Raw genomic sequence first — 24,019 nt, 5'->3', positions numbered from 1 at the left:
AGCTTTCCTCATTCTCATCTCTTACTCAATCTTTAGCCTTGCAATAAAGACAGAACTACTAATGTTAGTTATGATACAAACTTACCTTGTTTGTGTCTGCAACACTATTCTGTCTGGCATCAAAGATGATCAGTTTATGTGACTGAGCATTGGCATCCATTATTGTCTGTAAATATTTTTCATCTTCTTTGCAACGCTTATCATTTGGGCCAACCGATGGCTGACTGCATCGTGTTATTGTTGCTTGGCTCTCAGGATGAATCCAGGATAACACCTGGAAGAAAAGAAAATTATTTTAGTTTACTATACTACTAAAAAAGCAGTAGACCAGAGTGCAATTAGACAATTATACTGCCTACATGTTACTTCCTGGCAAATCAACAAATGCAAATTTCAGGACAAGCTGATGCAAAACCATACTGACAGCACACTAGCACTGCTCATCCCAGATCTCAGCTTGAAATGCAAAGTGATTCTAAACATCTTAGCTTTTATTTCTAATAAGAACTAAGCCTGTACTGCATCATACTAATTAGAAAAACAAACAAACAAAAAACACCCAACTAACCAACCAAAGGAACATAAGACAAACAAGAAAACCCCTCTAGAAACAACGGAAGACAAAAAACTTCTTCCGTGTGGAAGTCTACGGACCTGTACACTACCTTTGTAAGCAGATCTATAGCATGAAAACTGTCACTATTTAATATATTTAAAGGTGTTCCTATGCTACCTGCAAAACTTGTCTATTCTCAATAAAACCGCTATGATGGTAATATATTCCACACCAAATCAGAACACAAGCTAACACGTGAATTAGCACCAGATCCCATTGTTGTTTAGAAGTGTTAACTCCAAACAAAAATTTATTATATGGCACAATAATCAAGCAATTAGACTCACATTTCAACACTGTAGTTGTTCTCTTCAGGTATAAATCCATCAAGCCTAATCCCTAATTTTTCTTTCTTTGCTCCCTCCCTCACTGCTTCAGGAAGGAAGCCAACCCACTGTTATTAAAAATAATAATTAAAAAAAGCCTTAAAAGAACTCAAATAATTTCTTATAAGCTACAAATTTGTAGAGTACTTATACCTCCTTGTAGAAGTTTCACTTACTGGAACTCTGCCTTTTGCTCTAAATGCTGCCACTTTTGAGAGGTCATCATCCTTTACACTGGTTGGCACAACAAGAATAGCAGGATATGTATCACAAAGCTCATAGGTGCTGTTAATTTTGGATATTTTCCAACTCTCATTAGGCAAGCCCTGTATGAAAGCAAAACATTTTTGTGTTTTTCAGGTTAGATCTTTACACATGAATTTGGGGCAATGAATATTTTTATAGGCTGCATGCTTTTTTAAAAAGAAGTGTAACCACATTTTTCTTTTAAATAAGTTAAAAAATTTAGGTCTCCAGATTGAACCATAAACCAAAACACCAAAAGCCTTTCCTATTACTATCTTTAAAACTGATACGTGAAATAACCAATTGAATGGGTGGCACGCTCAGGTAAAAAGTGACCATATACTGAACAAAAATACTTTTGCAACTATCAAACTGTAGATCCACAATGACAAACAACAGTTACTCTTCTGTTTTATGCTTATTCAAATTCAGGTTTTTATAAAGTCTATATTTTTATAAAGTATATATTTTCTAGAAAGAGCACTTGGAAAATGGGGATTTAAGAATGCACATTAAAATAGACCAAATTGCTCAGGTACTCAGCACATGTTACTTCCACCAACTTCAGCAGGCACTTGGTGTCACTTGCATTTCATTATCTAAACAGGAGATCTAGATAGTGTGTGTTTGTACCCAGAGTTGAAAACTTTGGATTTTCTTTAGTATTTTTTTCTTGTTTAAATGTGTCTGGGGGAGATGGAGAAAAAATAATACACTAAGTACTTCTATAACTTACCTGCCTCTTATATTCCACAATTGGATCATACACTTTCCAGCCATTAACAGCAAACTTCTCTTTATAGCTGAATGCAAAAAGAGGCTACAGACAACAAAGCAAAGGCATAAATTACTGTCTGATGGGCTGTATGCACAGTAAGTTCCAAAAGAGCAAACCTTCAAATATTACAAACATAACACTTAGAATCATAGAATCATAGAATAGTCAGGGTTGGAAAGGACCTTGAGATCATCTAGTTCCAACCCCCCTGCCATGGGCAGGGACACCCCACACTAAACCAGGTCACCCAAGGCTTTGTCCAACCTAGCCTTGAACACTGCCAGGGATGGAGCATTCACAACTTCCCTGGGAAACCCATTCCAGTGCCTCACCACCCTCTCAGTAAAGAATTTCTTCCGTATATCTAATCTAAACCTTCCCCTGTTTAAGTTTGAATCTGTTACCTCTTGTCCTGTCACTACAGTCCCTAATGAAGAGTCCATTCCCAGCATCCTTGTAGGCCCCCTTCAGATACTGGAAGGCTGCTATGAGGTCTCCATGCAGCCTTCTCTTCGCCAGGCTGAACAGCCCCAACTTTCTCAGCCTGTTTTCATATGGGAGGTGCTCCAGTTCCCTGATCATCCTCGTGGCCCTCCTCTGAACTTGTCCCAACAGTTCCATGTCCTTTTTATGTTGAGGACACCAGAACTGTACACAATACTCCCTAACAGCAAACATGAAACCTTCAGTCAAGACTGGACAACACTGTGCTAGAAAGAAAATAAAACAGCATTTCCTCCTTCAAATACATGCCATATAATTAACAAAATCAAGATAAGAAATACAGAGACCTGAAGTTACTTGCCTGTGATCATACAACACATCAATGGCAAAGCCAGGATGAGGACCTTGGTCTCCTACCTCTCAACTAGCTCCATACCCATACAAGCAAATGAAATAGCATTTTGCAGCTAACTAATAAAAAAACTAATTGTACTTTTTGTTATTTTCAACAGAACTTCCAGACTGAATTATCTGCTCCAGAAAATAAGAGTCAATACATATATATTTTTAATCAGCAACATTGGACAAATGTAGATCTCAGCAGTTATGTACAAGTTAACTAACTTCACTGCTAGCAGGACACAGCATAATGTTCTAATAATTAATGCAACAAGGAAACAGGGACAGAGTAGCTTGGTGCTCTGTAACAGATTTTATGAATCAACATTTCTATTGTTGTTATGCAGCCCTTTATTTCCCCACCTATATTTTCCAAAAAGATGATGGCCAGTGACAGCCTGCTCTACGTTTTAAGACTTACCAGCCCATTAGAAACAGGAAATGCACGTGTTACAAGGTTTTCAAAGATCTCTAATCTGTTCTGCTCTTCCTGTTTATAGGCCAGCCGCAAATTTCTCATATCCTGTCAAAAATAAGTTACACTATTTTACTCTATGAAAAAAACAAAGGCAGTTATAAGAAATTTGATTGAAGGAAGGCATATGTAGCACTAAGACACTGACATCATCTAATCCACATCAGAACAGAGTTTTGTATTTGTATCAGATGATAAGGATCATCATTGGAGTAGCTAGATATAAAAATGTCCACTTTTCCTTTGAATTCACTCTTGAGACAAAAGGCAGAAGTATTTAAGACTGCAAGTATCATAAGAGGAATTGAAATATATTATCTAGATGAAGCAGGGTTCAAATACAGGGAACTGAACAGACAGAAAAATAGCACATGTGCATGCAGATTCCTCTTACAGGAAAATGAGATGAAAATACTTTAATATGAATAAATCTCTACCATGCCATACCTTGCAAACTATTTCTATACCACACGAGTTGTCTCCGTGGCTCTGTACTCCAATTTTTTCAACTCTACTTATGACTCCAAGGGGAACATCAACAACAAAAGGTGGATCCTGAAATTTGTAAAGCAATTTTGTTACACAATGGGAGGAACACAAACTAATATTGTTCATATATGTTTCTTCAGAGTCAACTACAATTCCCATTTAACACATTCACTTACATCAAACCTAACACTTTCTGAAATCTACCTCAGCAACAGTCTTATGTGAAACAATACGCAGATAGATAGTGAAGTCTTACCCTTTCAACACTTTTGATATACATTCTGAAGTCCGTCACTGTTAGAGTACCACTGACTGCTCCCAAAAATGGACAGATATACATAACATCTTTTGCTGGAAAACAGACCAATTAAAGCTTTGTTTTACTATTACAGGCATTTTTTCCACAAAAAAAAAAAAAAAAAAAAATCTATTTCCATTTAAAAACAGCAAGATTTTAGCAGTTCTGTAAGATTTTGATCCTTGACCTCTATAGTAAAGCTACTCTTCAGATGCTGTCAGGACTGAGAGCTGTCCTTAGCTCAATGGTGAAAACAATCAAATCCCTCAGTCCCATGGCTGCTCAGGAACTGGGACAGGGCTCAGCTAGCATGGGCTGCAGTAAAGGCATGCAGGTAACAAACCACCCTGCTGGTATTCTTAGCTTTGGGTGGCTCTGGTCCCCACCCTGAGGTGTAAAGCACCCACAGTCACCTCAGATCATCCAATTACTCATCTGTACACAACTGACTTCCACCTAATTCAATTATAGCCCCATATCTTCATGTTCACTTTTATTTGAAAGACCTAGTATTCTTTTCCAGCCAAGTACTGTACTGCTAACACAGTCTGCTGTCACAGGTCAAAGTGAAATAAGTCTCATTAAGAACTAGAAACTAAGTTTTCTATAGCTTCATCTTCTTTGCTATCACAGTTTTGAAGCTTTCGAATCTATGAAGTATCCTTGGCATCCCCACGCAGAAATACAACCCCATACACACAAACTAACGGAACAAACTAACCCTTGAAAAAGCTGATTTATCTACAGGGAGCAAGCCATCCTCTGGAACTGATTTTTCCTTCCTACATTTGGATTTGAAAGACAAAAGAAATCCACACCAAATCAGCTAATCTAAAGAGGCATTAAATTAAAATATCAAAAGTCAAAAGGAAACAATATTCTGGTTATAAATAAATAAACTAGTGATTTAACAGTATTCAGTATAGTACTCAGTAGTATGCTTACCAATAACTTTGATTGATTCTCCAGGAAAAAGTGGAGCCTCTTCCATCTGTGCTAGTTTGTTTCCGTCCCGCAGTGCCTGGCAGAAATCCAAAACCATGAGTAAATCTCACTTCCCATCTGTACTACATCGATACATTTTGATGCAAAGTGCTTTTACTACCAGATTACTGGAACACAAGAAGTATCTTTTTCTACAAGGCACAACTGTATTAAACGGTACCATAGTAAAAAAACAAAACCACAAACACAACACTTGCTATTATAACTATTACACAGGCATACATGTTAGTAACATATCAGTAATGAAGCATTTATGCAACAAGTAGTTTCACATGCTAGATACATATAGCATACAAAAACATGAACAGTGAGATCAGCCCAAATTTATAATTAAGTTGTTAGTCTTTTGCTAAATGCAGGTATTATTTGGGGTATTTTATCTACTTGAGAACATTTTAAAGCTCATGTTAATTTTTTTCTATTTTTAATGTTGTTTATTTGAGTATTTTCATCTGAGAGAATTTTATGGCAGAAGCTTTATTTATTTAATACTCTAACTTTGTATTTTTCATAGGATTAAGTCAGAAGCACTCCATGATGCTCTATTGCAATCAATACTCTATTGAGAGTGCCACAGGTTAAGGAAGAGGTCCATTATAGAAATTTTGGATCCAGAAGGTCAGCTTAAAGAATGAAGCAATAGTGAAATATAGAAGAACAATTAGCAATTTTAAAATAAGGGCTATTCCATAAATTTTCATTTAGGTAAATTGCTTTATTCCTGGATGATACAGGATTGAACCTTTGGGTCCTTCACTGGTAGCTAAGATTTACAACATACTAAAGATTTTAATTAAGAAAAAAAGGGTTTACGGGACTTTTAAGGACCATGTGAGAAAGTGATCTCTCTCAGGTCAACATGATGACATAGTAAGGTGTCAAATTTTACATCCTGAAGTGAGAATAAATATAATGGACTACGTTAATAACTCTTCTTTTATATCAGAGGTCAGATTTACATTAAATAATTGGTATGATCTGTCTGCCTCCAAGCAAACTACCCCAAGTCCGCATTAATAAATAATTTCTAAAGATATTTAAATTGATCTCCGGGTTTAGATTTTCTTCTAAACTAACAAAATTTTATATTCAGCACCCTATCACGAGAGATGACATTTAAAGAATCGGCCAATACTTGCAGATTTAGAAGGATGAATGCTATCTGTCAGGTAGGGGTTTATGTGCAGTATTACATTTTAGACTACTTGACATTACACAAAAACCCTACCTAGCGTGTAACTAGTTAGCATATTAAATGCTTTCTATGTATTCTCCTGCATGAAAAAGATTTCTATGTAATCTAAAAGTACCAATATATAGTACCTTGCTACACAGTTAATGAATGAAACATGAGTAAAACTTGCCACCTGATCAGGTTCTGCTTCAGAATGATAGCCATTGTGTCCATCCTGAATCTCCTGCATTGCATGAGGCAGCAGTAGGGCAAGAGAGAAGTAACAGGAAAAAACATGCAGACAACAGGTGAAAGGACAGAATCTTTTCTTTGTTTTTTGCCTTTCCTTAAAAAGAAGACAGCATATACTTTAACTCCAGTTTAGCTATTCAAAATCTTCTACTCCTGGCACAAACTACTTGCCACAGAAAAGAATCCAAGCTGTTAGCACTATCCTTTTGATGTTATTTGGCACAGCACAAAAAGAAAAATACACTCCCTTTTTCACAAAAGAGTCAGTGCTGGTAGGTAAGAACATAAAAGTATGTACTGTCGGTTTAAGACAAACAACCTCATAGTGAAGAAAATGAATTCAAAGTATGTCACATGCTTATCAATAGAAGAAACTGAGTACAGCTTGCAATCGTAGCATTAGGGGAAGACTCATGCAATCTTTTAAGGAAAATATAGGTTGACATCAAATAGAAGTATCTCAACAAATTAGAAAACACTCCACTGTGTAAAACATGTTTTAATTGAACTTCCAGTTTCATGGTTTCACATATACTTCCAGCAACTTCTGTGTTGTTGCTGAAAATCTAGTAATTTTACCCGAAATTATTCTTCATAGCAAAGTATGCAAACAATTCACATTTTTGTGGTAATTTCACATCATGTTGGCAGGAAATACTGAATATTAATTAAATCTCTTTAATAAACATGAGGTCCTTATGTACTCCAGAGAGAAGCACAAATGTCATAGGGTCATATGAAGAAATTGTTTTAATATATTCGGCCAAAATTGGTTTTCTGTCTTCTTTCTTTATTAACTGGAGAGAAGTTGTGCTCATGACAGTCTATTATTCCCAGTTCACATGCAAAGCACTTCTCACTTGATAGACTGCAAAACCAGCCTCAGTCTAAATTTACAAATGTTTGCTAAAGTCATTTTTTCTTTCTACAGAACCCTAAATAAAGGAAAACTTAGAGGAAGGGCTTCAGATATCTTCAGATAATTTGAACTCTACAAGAGTTTAGAAATTAATTAAAAAAACTTTTCAAATGATATAGAACTCCTAACATTTATGTTTTGGTGGAATACTGTTCCATAGAAATTAATTACATTTCAGACCATACAAACATTGTTTCTGAAATTAAAGCAAAGCAGATATTGTGATCTCTGGCAGAAAACCAGAAAGACAACCAGCAACTACACCAAGAGATTTTAAATAAATGAAAGATAAAGAAGCACAGCAGATCCGTCAAAGACGAAAGCCTTTACAAAGAACTATGAAAAAACAGAATGAAAACAATCAATTTTTATTAGTCAACCCAGACCAATTATTTCTATTTAAAAATAAAATAATCAACTTGTGTGTTTGTATGATTGCACTAAACACACCATTTTCAAATATGTAAACAACAGATGAGAAAAAGAAATCATTCAGACTTCATCTCTTGGTTTGAGACGGAACAAGAGGTCTTTGTTTCAATGTAAGTGTTAGACACATTTCATGAACAATGTCAGAACACTATCCAGATCATTTCTCACTCCATAAACATTACTAAGAGAGAGGGACAAGAAAACAAGGCATGCCCTTTTTCTCTCTCCAGTGAACAATAGGCAAGACCCAGTCTCAAAATTATTAAAAAGATGCAAGTCATTGCACTGGTGTCTTAAGTTCAAACTTAACTTTTGATTGTATTACAAGAGTGGTAACAATTAAAGCAAAACAGGTACAAAGGCAAGCAAGAATTGGTATCTTATTTAAATATGACAGACAAAGACATAATGCTTTTACCACTAATATTCTTTAGCATAGATAACATGTTAGAGCTGCTAATACAGCACTCCGTAGTCCGAAGCATGTAAGCTTCAGCTGCAAGCATCCATTTTGTCAAAATTAATGTAATAAAACTGAAGTTAGTGTTGCACATTCAAAACATAATTTAAAAATACTGCTCTCTTACACATTGACTTTTATTGCTCATGAAAACATTGTAATGTATATAAAGCATTTCTATGGCAAAGAAGCTGTTGCACTGCGTAGCAAAATGGTCTGACTGGTTCATAAAAACCATTAATGAAGTAAAGAAGAACGCCTGACACACGAAGATCTCACACAGCACAAAAGACAAACAGGTAGGAGGCCGTTTTACTATTAGCCAAAGGTAATCTTACCCGTATAACAGGCCTCCTGTACACCTGTTAGTTAAAATATAAAAGGTTATCCAACAAATCACACATATTTGATTCGTTAAATATATCATCTAAGTTCATCAGATTTTCAGAAGAACTCTACTTCCAAACATTTAAATTATAGCTGGATTTTGAAAGAATGAAACAGACCTAGTAGCTCTCATTTGCAGAATTGTTTTGGTCTAAAAACAATCTTACCACTTCACTTTAGTGATGCAACAAATGCCAAGCTCTTTTGAAATGTTCATTACTAATCACCATTTTATCCAGTTACAACGTGCTATTGTGAAAAGAGAAGAAAGAGCCTGGTAATCCTTCTAGGTGGAAGACAATGAACCTGCAGTAACAACCTTGAAGTACAACCAAGTACAAGTACAATCCTTTAGATTCAAAAGGCAAAACAAGGAAGCGTCAGCTCTTTTCAACTTATTTCTGAAAGTGTCTATGCTCAGCTACTATAATCTAAGTAATTTTCATCTACATGAACCCCTCATTCAAGAATACTCTCCAGGCAGAGAGTATGTCAGAGAAGACATACACAGCAGAGTTCAGCGAAACCATGCTGCTGAAGGGTTTAGCAAGCAAGAGCTTGCTTGGTGCTCTCCAGTTTTGACCATTTCATTTGCAGTCCCTTTGCTTGCATCTTCAACCTCCCCTAAATTACATTCTGGTAAGGCAGGTTAAACAAAGTAACATGCGTAACACCATTAGATATAAGAATCGATATATTTGCCTATTTTTGGAAACATATTGATTGAAACATTAAAAAAAAAAAAAAGATGAAAGAAAGAATAAAGCAGTGAGTTCCTGATAAATCCAGCAGAAAGCAACAGAACTGTCTGAACCAGTTCCAGAAACACACACACACACATCCGGCCCTACCTGAATGTTCCACGTTGTTGTAAGACAGTCTCTAAATGCAGCAATTCAAGGTAAGCAAAGGTAATGAAGACCCAGAAAATTGATCAGTGTACATCAACAGAGAAAGATGTCTCAAAGGAAAACTGAGTTATAAATGGGCATTATCTTTTTACACGTGAATTCTGCATTAATAATGAATAAACCCAGCCTGACGGTGGTACTGACCAAGCAACTCTTCATACCACTGAACTCTTGCAGAAGCTAAGTGCAAAGGAAACCTTCTCCTAAAGCATAGACACCACTTCACAAAATATAGGCCTGAACGTAACTAAAGGTATTCTAGGATAAAAAATTCCATCATGTTATACACAAATACGGGATTCCAAATCACTGCAATGCAATGGTGCCAAATACAATTTATACACAAAATTCTGAATACCACCAGGTTTGGGGGTTTTTTCTTTCATTTTATGAAAGAGAATGATGTAGAATTTAATTAGGCCTTGAAAGACTTATTCCTGTTAAATAACACCCAAGAGGACTTTGGTATAGAGAAGGACGTTACTTAGAATTCAAAAGTGCTCTTTAGAGCAGAGGAATGTGTTCTAACTCAGAGATAAGCTGAACACCAAGCTTACATACTTGGATTTTACTAAAATGAAGTCCTTGATCTACAGGGCAAATACAACATCGACAGCTGTTATGCAAGGCTTCCCACAATGTTTCATCAAAGATGTTAGCCTTGACCGAAAGTAAGCATTTGCAATTCAGCTGTCATAGTATGGAAGAGCTACACTTTCTTATAAGCATAAGTTGCTGACTGTGCCAATAGTGTGAAACTCTGTGAAGGTGAATTTTTAAGTAGGCTACAGCCAAAAACATTTTGTGGATTCATCTTCAGGCCTGGGCTGAATCCAATCTGCTGTCACAGAATCTAAAATACCCTGGTTCTGGACAACAAACTTATAAACCACAAAGCTTGCTAGAAAATAATTTAAAATCTCATTAAAAACAAATAAACAACAAACAAAAAGACAAAAATCTTCACTTGGCCATTTTAAATAAAGATCATGAAAGTGTTTCAAATCGGGAAAGGAAAAAGGATCTAGATAGCTGAAGCCTGGGTTTCTGAAAGAGACTTGAAACAAAGGTGACTTCTGCCAATTTGTAAGAGAAGGAAAACTGCATATACTCCACTCCTGATAGTTCAGTTGGCTGGCTACACATAGGAAACAGCAAATGAACATGAAAGAATTGGGGTAAAAAAGCGTAATGGAACCTAACAAGTAAACCACACTGTGCAATCATTACCTTAGTGATAAAAATGTTGCTGGGAGGGAACAAAAAAGGTGATCTTTTGTTTGTTTGTTTGGTGTTAAATTTTCTCTGGTGAAACCCAGTGAAAAATAATAATAATTTCTGTCCTTTACATGGCAACAAAGACATCTGCATTTCTTATTTGTGAAATCTGAAAAGCTCAATTCTGTATTCTGAATGACACATACTAGAAACACTTTCAAACCTGTAACTATTAATTTACTTTACTATTTTTTTTTGTTAAATGTAGTAATCAAACGAAAAGACAACTCACTTTTGGCATTTTATTCAAAACATTGGCTTTTAATTTTCCTTTCACCTCTTAATTTTTATTCTGTAGACTTCAATGCCACTATTCTAAATACAGAGAAAAACACAAAGCAGATTCAAAAGACTCCTACACATAATGAGATGTTTCTAGTTCTGAAACATTCAGCAATAGCTTAAGTACTTACCACCTGATAATCAAGGTAGCAAAGACTTTTCTGATCATTCACTCTTTTCTCTTAAACAAATCAATGCATTCCTCAAGTCACTTACCCTGTAGTCCCTGGACACACCTTCTGATGGGACAGACCCTGAAATCTGACTAGAAATAGTTGCAGCTATCAGCTGTTTACACCATTCCACATGGGATCCAGTTGGGCTGCAAAACCAGAATATGTCAAATTAGTTAGCAGTAATTCAAAACGTATATTGAGAACAGCAAAGCAACTGAGTACATCCAGAAAACAAAACCATAAATGACCACTAACATCATGAAAATCAGCTTGCTTTATAGGCAGAATGCAACTGTTTGGCTGATCAAATCAGGGAAGAGAATTTTACTAGATTTTGTCAGAGATGTTGAGCTGCCAGTAGGTTAAAAGCAAGGATAGGGTCTTAGGAACTTCTAAAAACGTTGGTTCCCTTATCCAGTGTAATTTTTGTCGTCATTCCCATATTTTTTTCTTAAAGCCATCCATTGAATGCATTTGATCAAGTAACACGAAACTCCTTACACTTTCCGTAGTATGATTTCCTGGTTATTCAGTAAATCCTCAAAATGAAATTACTCCATGCTAGTATTTAAAAATTTCAACTAAGCTAGAGTTATATTCTATATCAATATTTAATGTAGAAAATACATGTTTTCTAATGTGTAACTTCTAGTTAGGCATATTTTTTTCCTACTCATAAAATAATCTCTGAATAATCTTCCAGACAGGCCTTCCCATGCCACAGTAAGGAATTCTGCAGTGCACCGTGTTTGTAAGAACCCTTTAGGGACAAAGTATCTGAACAGCAGAATAGCACTAAACCCAAGATGATGGTCTTGAGAACAGTCTCCTGAACTAGTGCTGCTCACAAATAACATAGTATTGGGAGCAAAAAGCAACTACAGTTTACTGCCAGCCACTTTGAAGTGTGCTAGGTCTGCTTCAAGAAACACTAGTATCTGATGGAAAACTGGGAATGCCAGAAGGAACTGTTCCCTAAGTGCCAGTTCTACAAACAGTTCAGCTGGGCTCTTCAACAGATTTAATGCTTATTTAGAAGTCAAATACAGAAAGAAAATGTTAGTTCATTTTTAGAATTCATTCATAAACCAGCTTTGGATTCTGTGAGTATCCAGTGACTCTGAAATCAGTGCATACTCAGCACCCAATAGGTGCACCATGACCTGGACAATAAAAGGGTGGGATACTCACATAAGATGACCAATTCACCTTACCAAGAGGTCTTTTCACACACTGACTATGCTGGTATAGGTAGAGACAAGGTGAAGCTGCATGCAATAACTGACATGAAAGCTCCTTCGGAACTGATACATTTTTGTAGCCTTCTCTCCACCTGCAAGATTCTACAGAGTATTAGATCACAAAATGTTGTTTTGCAACTAAAACACATGTATGGTATTCCTGCTCGAACAATGAAGGCAACTGTCAGATTCACTTAAGGAAACTTTTCACTGCAGTTTTGTAATAGAGTGCATGAGCTAACCCTGGAATATACCTTTTCTGATCCCATCCATTTCTCCTTCTCTCACATCTCTTAATTTCTAGTACATCTTCCTAGGGTTTGCCTAAGTTTGTTTCCAAATACGCATTTACTTGTTAATTAAGAAAAGGATTTATTTTTCTATGGCTTATCTTCATCGGGTATCACTATATTAACAAACACAACAGCAGAAGGCAAAAATGTTAAGGCAACGCCATCTCCTACAATCAGTGTCTGAGGATGTATCAGTGAACCTCAGGATGCTGATCATAGCTGTGACTTATAACCATTTGTCAAGCGGGACAAATACCAGCACATGTCTTTTCATTCTGTCTCACCTGAGGTCGTGCACATCAGCATACATACTGGTATGTATGTACAACCATACTGGCAAATAAGTAAAATGTATGAAAAATGGACATTGTAACTTTTCCAGAGTAGAACAAGATGAGGAGAAGCAACAAGGAAACTGTGATAAGAATGTGCATTATTAAGAAATACAAAGTTGTGAGTTTCAGTGACAGAAAATGGACATTTGATCTCTACCTTCACTAGAGCAATGTAAAATTCCGTATTTCTCCTAATATAGACAGAATACGGAGACTGCAACCGGGCAGTGATTCTTAAATACGGTGTTTTTTCTTTATTTTTCATCTGGGTGAAGCTTCCCCTAGTTTCTAGTCCTTGTTTAAGGATTTTTGAACTCAGCTCTGTAGTCTGCCGCCAGCTGGAACCTTCTAAAGGAAGGAGGTACCGTGCTGGCGAGTGTACAAGCAGATGTGACAACACCTGGCCGGGTCCAGCCCCTGTGTGAAACCCGAGCACCTGCACCGGCGGCACCAGGCAAGGAGCCACCACACGCACCGACGGTAAGTCAGTTACACCCTGCAGGGGAAATACACGCGTGCATGGGAAATAAATGAATAACAAAATCGGGAATAAACGCTTAAAGGCTGAGAACAGCCTCACTTGAGTTCGCGGAGAAGCTACGCACTACCCCAAAACACCCGGCCCGAGCTCCGCCCTGCGGCCCCGGCCTCCGCCGAACCATCAATGACGATAATGATGAAAAACACACAACCGCGAGCAGGAAACTTTGACAACGGCGGGTTCCTCGCCGGGGACAATCCACCGTCAGCCCGCGCGCACTGGAGTGAACTCCCAGATTTAAGTCCCCCGGCTCCGCGCCCGCTTCCAGGCCGGTTTCGGGGCACGGAGAAGCGGGGAGAGCCCTCCCCATGGCCGGGGGCCGCGCTGCGCCGGGGCGCGGGCCGAGGGGCACGGGCCGAGGGGCGCCCTCCGCGGAGGGCAGGCCGCGGCGCTCCGCACCGAGCGCGGGAAGCGGAGTCGCCTTCTCCCGCCGGCTCCGCTCACCTGTCCAGAGTCTCCGTGCTCGGCTGCCGCGACCCTGCCCCTGCCGCCCCGCTCGCCGCCCGCACGGCTCGCCGGTTCACGCCGCCGCCCTCCACCGCCGGCCCAGCCGCCGCTGCCGCTCGCTCCATGTTTCCGGCCGCCGGCGGGGGGCTCGCCGCGCCGCCGGGATGGAGTGCTGCCGCCCCTCCACGTTCCCCGCCCCGCTTCACCGCCCGGCCCTGGCCCTGGCGCCTCAGCCCGGCCCGCTCGGGCCCCGCCGGCGGCCGAGAGCTGTCACCTGGCGGCTGGGCTTACCCACAGGCCTCCGCGCCGCCGCGAGGGCGGGCAGCGGCCCCGCGCGGCGGGGGAAGGCCGGGCCGGGGCTGAGGGGAGGGCGACGGGGGACCCTCCGGCACTAACCCGGGCAGGCATGGACCGCCTGCCATAGAAAACTGCCTGTCAGAGGCAAAGGGTTTGAAATTGACATCATGTTTATTGCTCCTCCGCTCACACAAGTACATGGCAGACGGATGTTAAACTCTCCCCCTCAACGCCCCAAAGTCGCTTCACAAGTCACACCCGGCTCCAGCGCAGTGCTGCGGTCTCCAGGGACACGGTCACCAAGGGAGAGTACTGGTCAGGTATGACAGACTGCTTCCTCAAGCATGACAAAATGCTCACTGCGAGGCAACAACTGAACTCAAGGCAGCGTTAGAAAAATACATCAAAAGGAGGTAGTACACAAATTAGTTCTAAGGGATACCCATAAGAGTAATGCTGGGGGGGAATAAGGCAAAAGCAAATAAAGAAGGCATCCAACACAGAACCTAATTTGTGTGGTGGGCTTCAGTTATTTATAAAGTTTATCTTCTCAGGTCCATGGAAGTACAAACAAAGAAAGGAAAAAAAACAAACCAACATTCTGGGATGGACATTTCACATGGGACATGAAGCACTTAGAGCTGCTGTTTACATCCCTGCTCTTTTACCCCTCCAGGAAAGGCACACGGCACCTGGAACTCCCTCACTCACTGCCTCAGGCTTGCTGTCGGCTGCAGGAGATGGATGGTCCAAAGGGATGGAGGCACCAGGCAATGCTCAACAAGCACAGTGACAGCCAAGATCATGCACGCAAGGGGAAGAAGTGCTTCCTGTTAACATAGATCAGTTTGTATGCTGACATTCACAACTTTAAACTAGTATTTTCCAGAAAGTACTGTATTAAAAACACACCTACATTTGCCTCCCATTGCCATGTAACAAATAGAATTAAAACAAGTATCTTACTGTTGACTTGGGAAAAAAAAAAAGAAAGAAAAATAAAAATCCAAGCCCACACAGACCTCTTAGAGAGCTTCAAAGACTGAAGTTCGACTGAAGCAGTAATATGAAGAATGGTATATATGTAATAAGTGCAAAAAACTCCTTTCCATATTAAACTCTCCCAAATGCAGTAGGTTAACATGTAGTGTTTACACAGTAAAACAATTACATTTTCTGAACTTCTCCACACTGCTCAGAGATGTCCCCCATATGTTCAACTCAAATATAGAAACTTCAAATATTCTAGTAAAAATAGCTTTTTTTATAAACCACAAGTAAATAGAAGGCAAATATACCAGAGTATGCATAGCTTTCAAAATGTAAATACATCATGAACAATTGAGTATCCTTCTTCATTTATCTGATGTAATGCATCTCATTTACCTTAACAAGTCAAGATTTTGGGACAACATTGTTATTTTGGAAACACACAGTGAAGACCATTAATGGAAGAATGAAATTTAGAGGACAAAAATAAGTCATAAATTGTGCATATTTAGAACTTGCATGGTGTATGCTCTGAGCTTCCCTGAAAACAATAGTGCAACTCAGTGTATCTACTGAATTTAATCAAGAGGCGGTATACTTTTATTCCTTTGAAAAAATACCATTCTAAAAATACTCAGATGTCCTCTAAACTTCAACTTATTTTAAGCAACTAGCTTTAAATTTAGTTTTCATATGCAAAATATTTACACTTTATAAACTTTCAGAATTTCTAATAAACTATATAATATATAATTACACAGAACTTAATTTATATATAATCCTATTATATCTTGCAGATCAAAACTCACCACATGTACAATAATTTACAATGACAGAAGCCTCAAGCATCAAAATATCTCCTTTAAAAGAACAATATTAGAGTCCACTACAAATTGGGAATTGCAGTATTTCCTGGACTGCCTGAATATCATTTAACTTCTGAGAATATGCAAAATATTAATTAAATATCAAGCAGCAAGGTTTGTGCTACTTTTGAAACTACTTAAAAAAATACCTGAAAGGAACAAATTAAAGGTTTACAAGAAGCCTCTGAAATGAAGGCTTGAAACTAGAATTTAATGGAAGGTTCAGTGTATATATGCAACTCTTGTATACTGAAGTCCCTTGAATACTTAATGTCTGTTGAACAAAAATTAAATTAAACAGTAAGCTATAAATGCACAAGTTTTCAACAGTATTTATAACTAAAAATTTTTGCCTACTTTGGTATAAAAGCTCCTTTAAACAGGCACATTTACTTTTAGAAGACAAACACAAGCATTTATCCTATGGCTATTGCTGGATATTTAAGCAAGGTCTCTGGGGGTCTGTTTTTAATGATATAAACCTTCTTTAGAACCATTTTACTCTGTATTAATCCAAAGAACTAATATTGCCAACAGTGATAATTTAGTGCTGAACAGTTAGACAAAACAGGACTTCTCAGAATCCAGTACAATTGCCATTTGAAAATTGATTATTTTTTACAAAAAATAGGTTTTTTTCTTTTATTTTACTATCTACTGAACTATCTGAACTTCTTCCTTAGAAGCATTTCAGTGAAACCCCTTCCATATTTTTATTTCAAAAAAGGAAAATCTGCAATTCTCAGGTAATCTGAAAATTTCAACACTTCTCTCTGAAATCTTGCAACAGAATTTATTTTTCTCTCATGAACTCCACAAAGAATACCTAGAAGGAATACACGATACCTAATTTCACATAATGTGGATATTCCTATTGCCATTAATGGTTTACTCATGAGATGCAAGACTGAGCATGAATTTCCTACAGTGTAATAAATTAAAGCATTCTTAATGAAACCAATCAAATTCATTTCAATTGCACCGGACGTTCCAAAATAACTCTTGAAGCCCTCCATAACTAGAAGATGATTAATAATGTTCCCAGTCCACAGGTTCTGAAAGGCACATAACGGAAGTTGGTTTTGTTTGCTTTGAAGTTGCCCTCAAGTGAAGACAGCCTAAAATACTTTGTGTTTGGAGAGTCTAATGTAAGGCATTAAAATCTTCCTCTTTATGCTATAGATCTACATTAAGCACCGCTTGCTAGGACAGCACAGGAAGAAGCCAACATTTCCTTCAAAAATGTGTTTGTACTTGGGACACCATTTGTGAGGGAGATGACGATGAGGCTGATGAATTGGGTATCTTGGAATTATTTGTGATCTGTAGTTCTTCAAGTCTCCTTATATAATCATCACGTAAAGCAAGAAGCTCCATGTATCGCTGCTCCATTGGATTTGGCTGCTAGAAAGAAATCTGTATTAGTCTTGTCACTTCAGTTCCACTTCTTCTACGCAGTTAGGCTGCTGCAGTATTTCTGCTTTCCTGGCATTACTCTGTATTTGTAGTTTCCAACATATGTAACAAGTTGTAGCTAAACAGAAATGTTTATATCTATAATGCAAGAGCCCTCTGCCTTTCTTTTGCTCTCATCCAAAGAAAATCTTTACACAAAACAGTTCTTCCCACCTCAATAAAACCAGCCAGCACTTCCTGGAGCATATGGATTTTATTTTCTTAATATCTAATAGTGTGAGGAAGAAAAGTGAGACTATCTTGTCAAAAGTTTTGCTCTTCTTGACTTATTAGAAGATTTTAGATTCCAGAGATCAAATGTCTCACCATCTTCCTTAAAAATAGTGTTAAACAGACTATTTTAGCTGCACTAATCAGATTAAGATGGAACCCATGTCTTCAGATTAAGCTTCCCTTACTGATGAAATTTCCTGCAGTTTTTAATAGCAAATTTGCAACTTTGTGTAAATAAACAAGCGAAATAAATGCAAAAAATTAATAATGAATTCCGTAAGCAAGCTTGAATGTGTTTAAAATCAACTGCCCCTGCTTTCAGGAGATTGCTCACTTGAAAGAACATCATAACTGCTTCCTTTTTCAGATAGAGTAATGAAACAAATGGGAAACACACATAGAGAGCTGAAAGTTCTCCTCAGCTGTATATACCTGTCAAAAAGTTGCCACTGTTTCACAGTCAACTGCCTGTAATTAAAAGCTACTAGCAGCACAGTTCCAGAAGCAAATGTAAATGCCTCACCAATTCAAGACGGGCTGAAGCAACACTCTGAAGCACACCACTCGCTATGCACCCCTGACAGAGATGGCAACTGTGGAAGTTGGATCAACGACTGAATGTAGTTACTAAGATGATTAGAGATGTAGGGTTAATGATGTGGCTAGTGACAGATCAGACTCCTCATCAGGCTTAAGTCTGAGTCTGATGCAGAACATGCTTCTAAGTAATGGCACTAAGAAAGGTCATAAAAAGACCTGATTCAGGCCACATGTGCACTAGTCAGTTGCTTAAGTCAAGATGAAGCATAGATTTCATGTGCAGAAAAAAAAAAAAAAAAATTGCATTTTGTATATAAAAGTGATGAAAATGTAGGACCAGCAGTAGTAACATAGAAAATTCTCCCACGGGTTTGCATTTCTAATGAGAAATTCCTGCCAAAAAAAAAAAAAAAATCTTTCCTGAATGATGGCAATGTGCATTTTTAACTAGATTTACAGCTAATCTGCTTGCCCTATAATTCTTCACTTTCTAAAATAAATCTTTGGGTTCACCTTTTGCAAAATGCCCTCATCTTTCACAGCAAGCAACAAAAGCTCTAAAACTAAAACTTTAAAGCTGGCAACATACTTGTGAGAAAACATGGCAAATTGTCTGCCTTTCTTGCAGCCTCCTGTTGTAAATAATGCAGGAGATCAGCTGCAGAAAAGGAAGTGCACTGCTTGAAAACTCCTGATTCATTCCAGGGGCTGCATCGTGAAGACTGCTTCTGTCAAAGAAAGTGCTCCTCTATTTTCTCCCACTCAAAACTCCACAACTTGTTAAGAAAGATAAATCTCTATAAACTATGTGCCACATTGTTGAAATTTCTAACAAGTTTGTAACAAACATTGAGTATCCATATATTAAACATTAAAAGCACAGAACTGAACTATGTGTAATTTGATAAAAGCTTTCCTGGGCTTCTGATCTGATTCACTTGTATAATTTTCAATAACAGCTTTTATCCAACTGTTACACAGTGCAAACGATGTTGGGTCATTAAACATTACATAAAAAATATCTTGCCATAAGCCATCAATACAGATAACAAAGAGAAAGGACAGAATAGGTCATCTTAGTTTGTAGAATACTTCATAGGCTCTCTGAGAAAAAAGGAGAAAGATTTAAGCAAATGCAACTACATGTGTTTGTAATGCTAATGCCCAACTGTTCAGGGATCAGTAAGCCCTATTTCTAAGGGTTGTCATTCACCCGTTAGTATCCACCAAATGCCCTTAAAATATGCTTCCCAAGCCCAGTCCCCAAGACAACAGCTTAGAAGGAGCTTGAGAATGACTTGTGAAATAATCATTTTCACCTTTTTCTCCATCTTTAAAATATAATAATAAAAACCCAAACAGATTACAGGACTATTCTACAAGTCAGTTATGACACAAAATCTTATTTCCTAAGTCTAAAAACATTTTGTACATTGTAGAGAATTTACTTACTTGTTGCCGAATTCTTGGGTTCCACCTGATGTAGTAATTGACCCAGAGCTCTAAGTGACGCATACTGGCTACCGGATAGAGCGCTCGATTTAGCTCTTTAGTATAGAAAGGATTGGTGTACTTAGATTTTTCACTGTTTATCAAAGACCATAATGACAAGGTTTTCTCAGTCACTTTCTAAAATGAAATAAGAACAGTAAATATTTACACGAAATCCATCACAGAAGCCACAGTTACATTCTAAAATCAATATACTTCTGATTTATTTAGAAGCAGAAGTTATTGTAAGTTACTATACTAATAAGTTACTGTATTAGAAACATTCCAAGCCCAGTGCTTGAGAAGTCTTTTCAAAACCACATAGTATTTAAGTTACCAAACCTAAAGAATTTACCATGTAACTATTCTATAATAAGAAAGGCAGCTCAAACCCACTGTCATACAAGGAATACAACCAAATACAACACAACCAAAACTGTCTGTGATCATCTAGAGTCAAGACAACAGTACAACATACACAAGCATATGCTTCTAACTAACACAGCTTTTTAGACAGGAAAACACTAACCTCTTTTTCTCTAGAAGACTCGCTGTTATACAAGAAAGTACCAAACCGGCAGCTGTACAAGTGATCCAGGATTGTAATCAAGAATTGCTCATTGAATTCAAAAGCTGTAGGAAACTAAAACCAGAAAAGACAAATTTGTTCTTTACATTGTAAAAGCAGGGAGGGATGCACATGCCTTGCTAAAAGTGGCATTTAGAGGCCTGAACACATCTACAAATACTTTTTAAGGCAGTTATTTTCATATGCCTTATAGCAGAATAAGTGTACAGATGACATGAGGTGTTCAACTTTCTCAAACTAGTCAATGAAAAGAACTCTTCTCAAAACATTCTAACTGCCTTTAATTTCTAAAAAGAATAAAATACAGAATGGTTACAGTTGCATCTTTACTATCACAAAAGAGTAAGATGTGCATAGTGCACCAATCAGGAAAATAAAGACTATTTCTAATTCTTGATCTAAACAGACTAAATTTGCTGGTTTGTTTCATTATTTATTGAAAATACGAAGTTTAAATCACAGCACTCAACAGCTCCCAAGCTTTGATAAAAGCACATTTGTTCTTGTGTTCCAAGGGACAGCTTTACAAAAATAGCGAAGTGAAACACAAACCCTACTGAGATAGCTGGATGCAATTCTGGTAAAAGCATTTTGCTGGGTCACATCTCTCCATGTGTTTCTGAGAAGCCCAGATCCAAGACACAGCAGCCTTCCATGCATAGCCAATGCTGGATTATGCAACAAAACTACAGCTTGTACACCACTTTTGGAAATCCGTTAGAGAGATAGTATGGTTTAAAAGTAAAACCATGCTTTCTGGCTACAGCATCAGAGCAGAGGGGTATGCTGTCCTCTGCAAATACTTTTGTTTAAACAAAACTCTAGGGTTTTAACTCAGTAAGCTCTTAACGATGTTACCTTCTGAAGAAGAACACATACCTGTTTAGACACCTGCCACACACAATCAATGAACTGGAGAAAGATGGGTGATCTGTCTGCGTCAGCATGATTTTTGTCACCGTGGCCTATTCTCTGAAATGAAGCAATACAGCCTCCTGTTAACCAAAACAGTCTATTTTATGGCCAACAGACATTGTTTCGTATTTTGCAGTAGAATATTAATGCTTCCGTAATAGAGCAACTTATTCTTATGATTTCAAAATTAGTCACTGCACCAATGAGAGATTCAGATACATAGAAATACTGCAAAGCTGTTCCAAAGGTGCCTGAGAAATATTCCAAAGAAACAATTAGTTCCATTAAAAAAACCTTCTAGTTACTGGACAAGCAGAACTGTTCAAGCATCCATTACTTTGCAAGTAAACAAGCCTTGTTTCAAACTGTATTTATGTAGTAAGTTTGTCAAAATCCAAGTTATATACTTTGTCTTCTTTTGTAATCTAAGTCACCAGAGAACCTAGATCAAACTATCCACACAGATTCTTCTCTTCCCCTACCTCACAACCTAAAGATTCACCCCGAGGCAGAACATGAAAGAGCTCAAGGTTAACATTAATGGTCTTGACAAAGAAATAACGCAACATTTTCAAAGCTTGGGTGAGCCACTTATTGTGAGGAGTCCAAAGTAACAAAGGAATTCTCCCTACAGACAAAAAGTAGGTTTGTTAAAAGCTTCTTTTTCACATTTGATAGCTGAGAACAGGTAAGAGATTCAGGGAAGAGAATCTGTTAGCTCTATAATCCTGCTTGAATGTACTTACCTGGAGGAGAGGAAAGATGATCATGTATAGACACTAAGATAGTGTCTATCTGCCTGCAAGATAGCAAGCTTAATGTCTTAAGGATGTGACAAATCATAAAACCAGTATGCTATTCTGTGCAAGGACTTGCAAGATAGTTTAGAATAATAGAACTGAACAGCAGGAAATAGAGGGAGATGAGGGATTGATAATAGCTGAACTCAGTCAGCAATAGCAAATGACTAGAAAAAGCACCATAGAGAAAACAAACAAATTGGCCTCCATCCTCTTCAGTTTTCCTGGTTTAAAAATCCATGGTATCTGTTAACAGAGCCATACATGTGTTCAGTAAGGACTGAAAGTCCCTCCACTTCCACTATAGTTAGCAGTTTCAGGATGTCTGAGTATTCTCCATCTATAATTATGTTTGTCTCATATTTCTTATGCTAGAATGCATTATAAGAATGATCTTCCACATAGCAAGCAATTCTATCATCTGCATAGTGCATTAAGTTCACTATACATAGAAAAGCTGGGTTAGGGAATTCCTTTTCAACAAGGAAATTTACTGTGCACTTCATTAGATAGAAATTATAGAGAGGAACTATTACATAGTCTACTATTTATTTGTTATGTTCATGAAAACATGAACCTTGCTGTAACCCAGACAATATAAGAAACACCTACTCTTCTTCAACTCCCTGATTGAGGGAAGGCATAACAACAACAGTTCCAGAGATGAGGTTCAGGAACTGCCAAATGCACAGAAGTGCCTAATCCTCACTATTACAACTCAAACTAAACTACTGCATGTACGATCACAGTATTTTCTGCTTCCATTATCAGTTTTTATCAAATAATTGTTTAGGTTGGAAAAGACATTTAAGATTATTGAGTCCACCCATTAACCCAGCACTTCCAAGTCCACCACTAAACTCTGTCACTAAGTGCCGCATTTACACATCTTTTAAATACTTGCAGGGATGGTGACTCCACCACTTCTACAGAAACTCCAGAAGAGGACTACTTTCACTATAAGCAACCCATCAAATCAAAATATACAGTACACCTAGAAAACAGCAGATGGCTAAGGGAGAGTGCCTTTAACCATTTCCAAAGATTATTACTCGAGTAAGAAAGTCAGGAAAATAAAACAGCAGTTTAAGCAAACACAAGCTATTTAAACCACCCTTATTGCTGCTGCATTGTCAGAGATGAACCAGTGGACTGAGCTAGTCATCTGGAAGGCGTGTAAAAGTCCTGTCTCACTAACAAGTGGAAAACATTATCTGTTGAAAAACAAGCTCCTTTGATTACTCAAAGCAAAATTAATGGTTTAATGAAAAAAAACATAGATTATTTGAATTTATTCATCATGGTGAAGGACACATCTTTTTAAGCCTTGTACTAAACCATAACACATGCGCTAGGTTACATATCTCCTAGTTACAAAAGCTGATTTTATCTGTATCACGACTATAACATTTTTTAAAATACACAATAAGAGAATGAAACGTCAAGCCATTTTTTTGTACCAAGATAGAATACTTCAGAAGTTCATGTAACACATCACTATTTGAAGACTACAGGTAAGCATGCAAAAAAAACCAAAAAAATGGACTACTGCAGATATCACTCTCCACAATCAGAACGCAACTCTCCCAAGCCTCATAGCACCTTTATAGTGTCAGATCAAAGCCTGCCACAGCCTAC

The 24,019-nt window shown here is 37.8% G+C and overlaps 3 protein-coding genes across 9 annotated transcripts in view; all 3 read right to left on the bottom strand.

Annotated features, from left to right (window-relative positions):
• The window catches only part of LOC308224787 (phosphatidylinositol-3-phosphate phosphatase MTMR1), a 33,476-nt gene extending 28,401 nt beyond the window's left edge, over positions 1-5,075 (bottom strand). The window contains exons 1-7 of the mRNA XM_080624997.1: positions 5,017-5,075; positions 4,030-4,124; positions 3,732-3,839; positions 3,231-3,332; positions 1,925-2,008; positions 1,119-1,268; positions 86-274 (exon numbers count right to left, since the gene is read on the bottom strand). Coding sequence (XP_080481123.1) covers positions 86-274; positions 1,119-1,268; positions 1,925-2,008; positions 3,231-3,332; positions 3,732-3,839; positions 4,030-4,124; positions 5,017-5,062 — 774 coding nt within the window. The 5' untranslated portion in view covers positions 5,063-5,075. The remainder of the gene's footprint in view (positions 1-85; positions 275-1,118; positions 1,269-1,924; positions 2,009-3,230; positions 3,333-3,731; positions 3,840-4,029; positions 4,125-5,016) is intronic.
• Positions 5,076-5,896: 821 nt separating this feature from the next.
• Positions 5,897-14,329, bottom strand: LOC308224497 (uncharacterized protein; the record flags this gene model as incomplete). The annotated part of the gene is made up of 5 exons (XM_080624477.1): positions 5,897-5,968; positions 6,441-6,596; positions 8,652-8,675; positions 11,388-11,493; positions 14,202-14,329. The coding sequence occupies 5 exons, from the start codon at positions 14,327-14,329 to the stop codon at positions 5,897-5,899; spliced, it is 486 nt and encodes a 161-aa protein (XP_080480603.1).
• A 339-nt stretch (positions 14,330-14,668) lies between these two features.
• Positions 14,669-24,019, bottom strand: part of MTM1 (myotubularin 1) — a 44,448-nt gene continuing 35,097 nt past the window's right edge. For 4 of the 7 annotated variants that reach the window (XM_080624413.1, XM_080624417.1, XM_080624419.1 and 1 more), the window contains 4 exons: positions 21,546-21,638; positions 20,607-20,720; positions 20,039-20,215; positions 14,669-17,761 (listed from right to left, as the gene is read on the bottom strand). In XM_080624413.1, the coding sequence (XP_080480539.1) occupies positions 17,594-17,761; positions 20,039-20,215; positions 20,607-20,720; positions 21,546-21,638 (552 nt within the window). In that variant the 3' untranslated portion in view covers positions 14,669-17,593. Of the gene's footprint in view, positions 17,774-18,488; positions 18,980-20,038; positions 20,216-20,606; positions 20,721-21,545; positions 21,639-24,019 lie in introns of those variants that run through there. The other 3 variants (XM_080624415.1, XM_080624418.1, XM_080624416.1) reach the window with 3 other exon arrangements.

The sequence above is a fragment of the Psittacula echo genome (assembly GCF_963264785.1).
Source record: "Psittacula echo genome assembly, chromosome: 8".
NCBI classification, from domain to species: Eukaryota; Metazoa; Chordata; class Aves; order Psittaciformes; family Psittacidae; genus Psittacula; species Psittacula echo.
The sequence above is the reverse complement of the archived record's forward strand: the minus strand, read 5'-3'. Positions and strand labels throughout refer to the sequence as shown.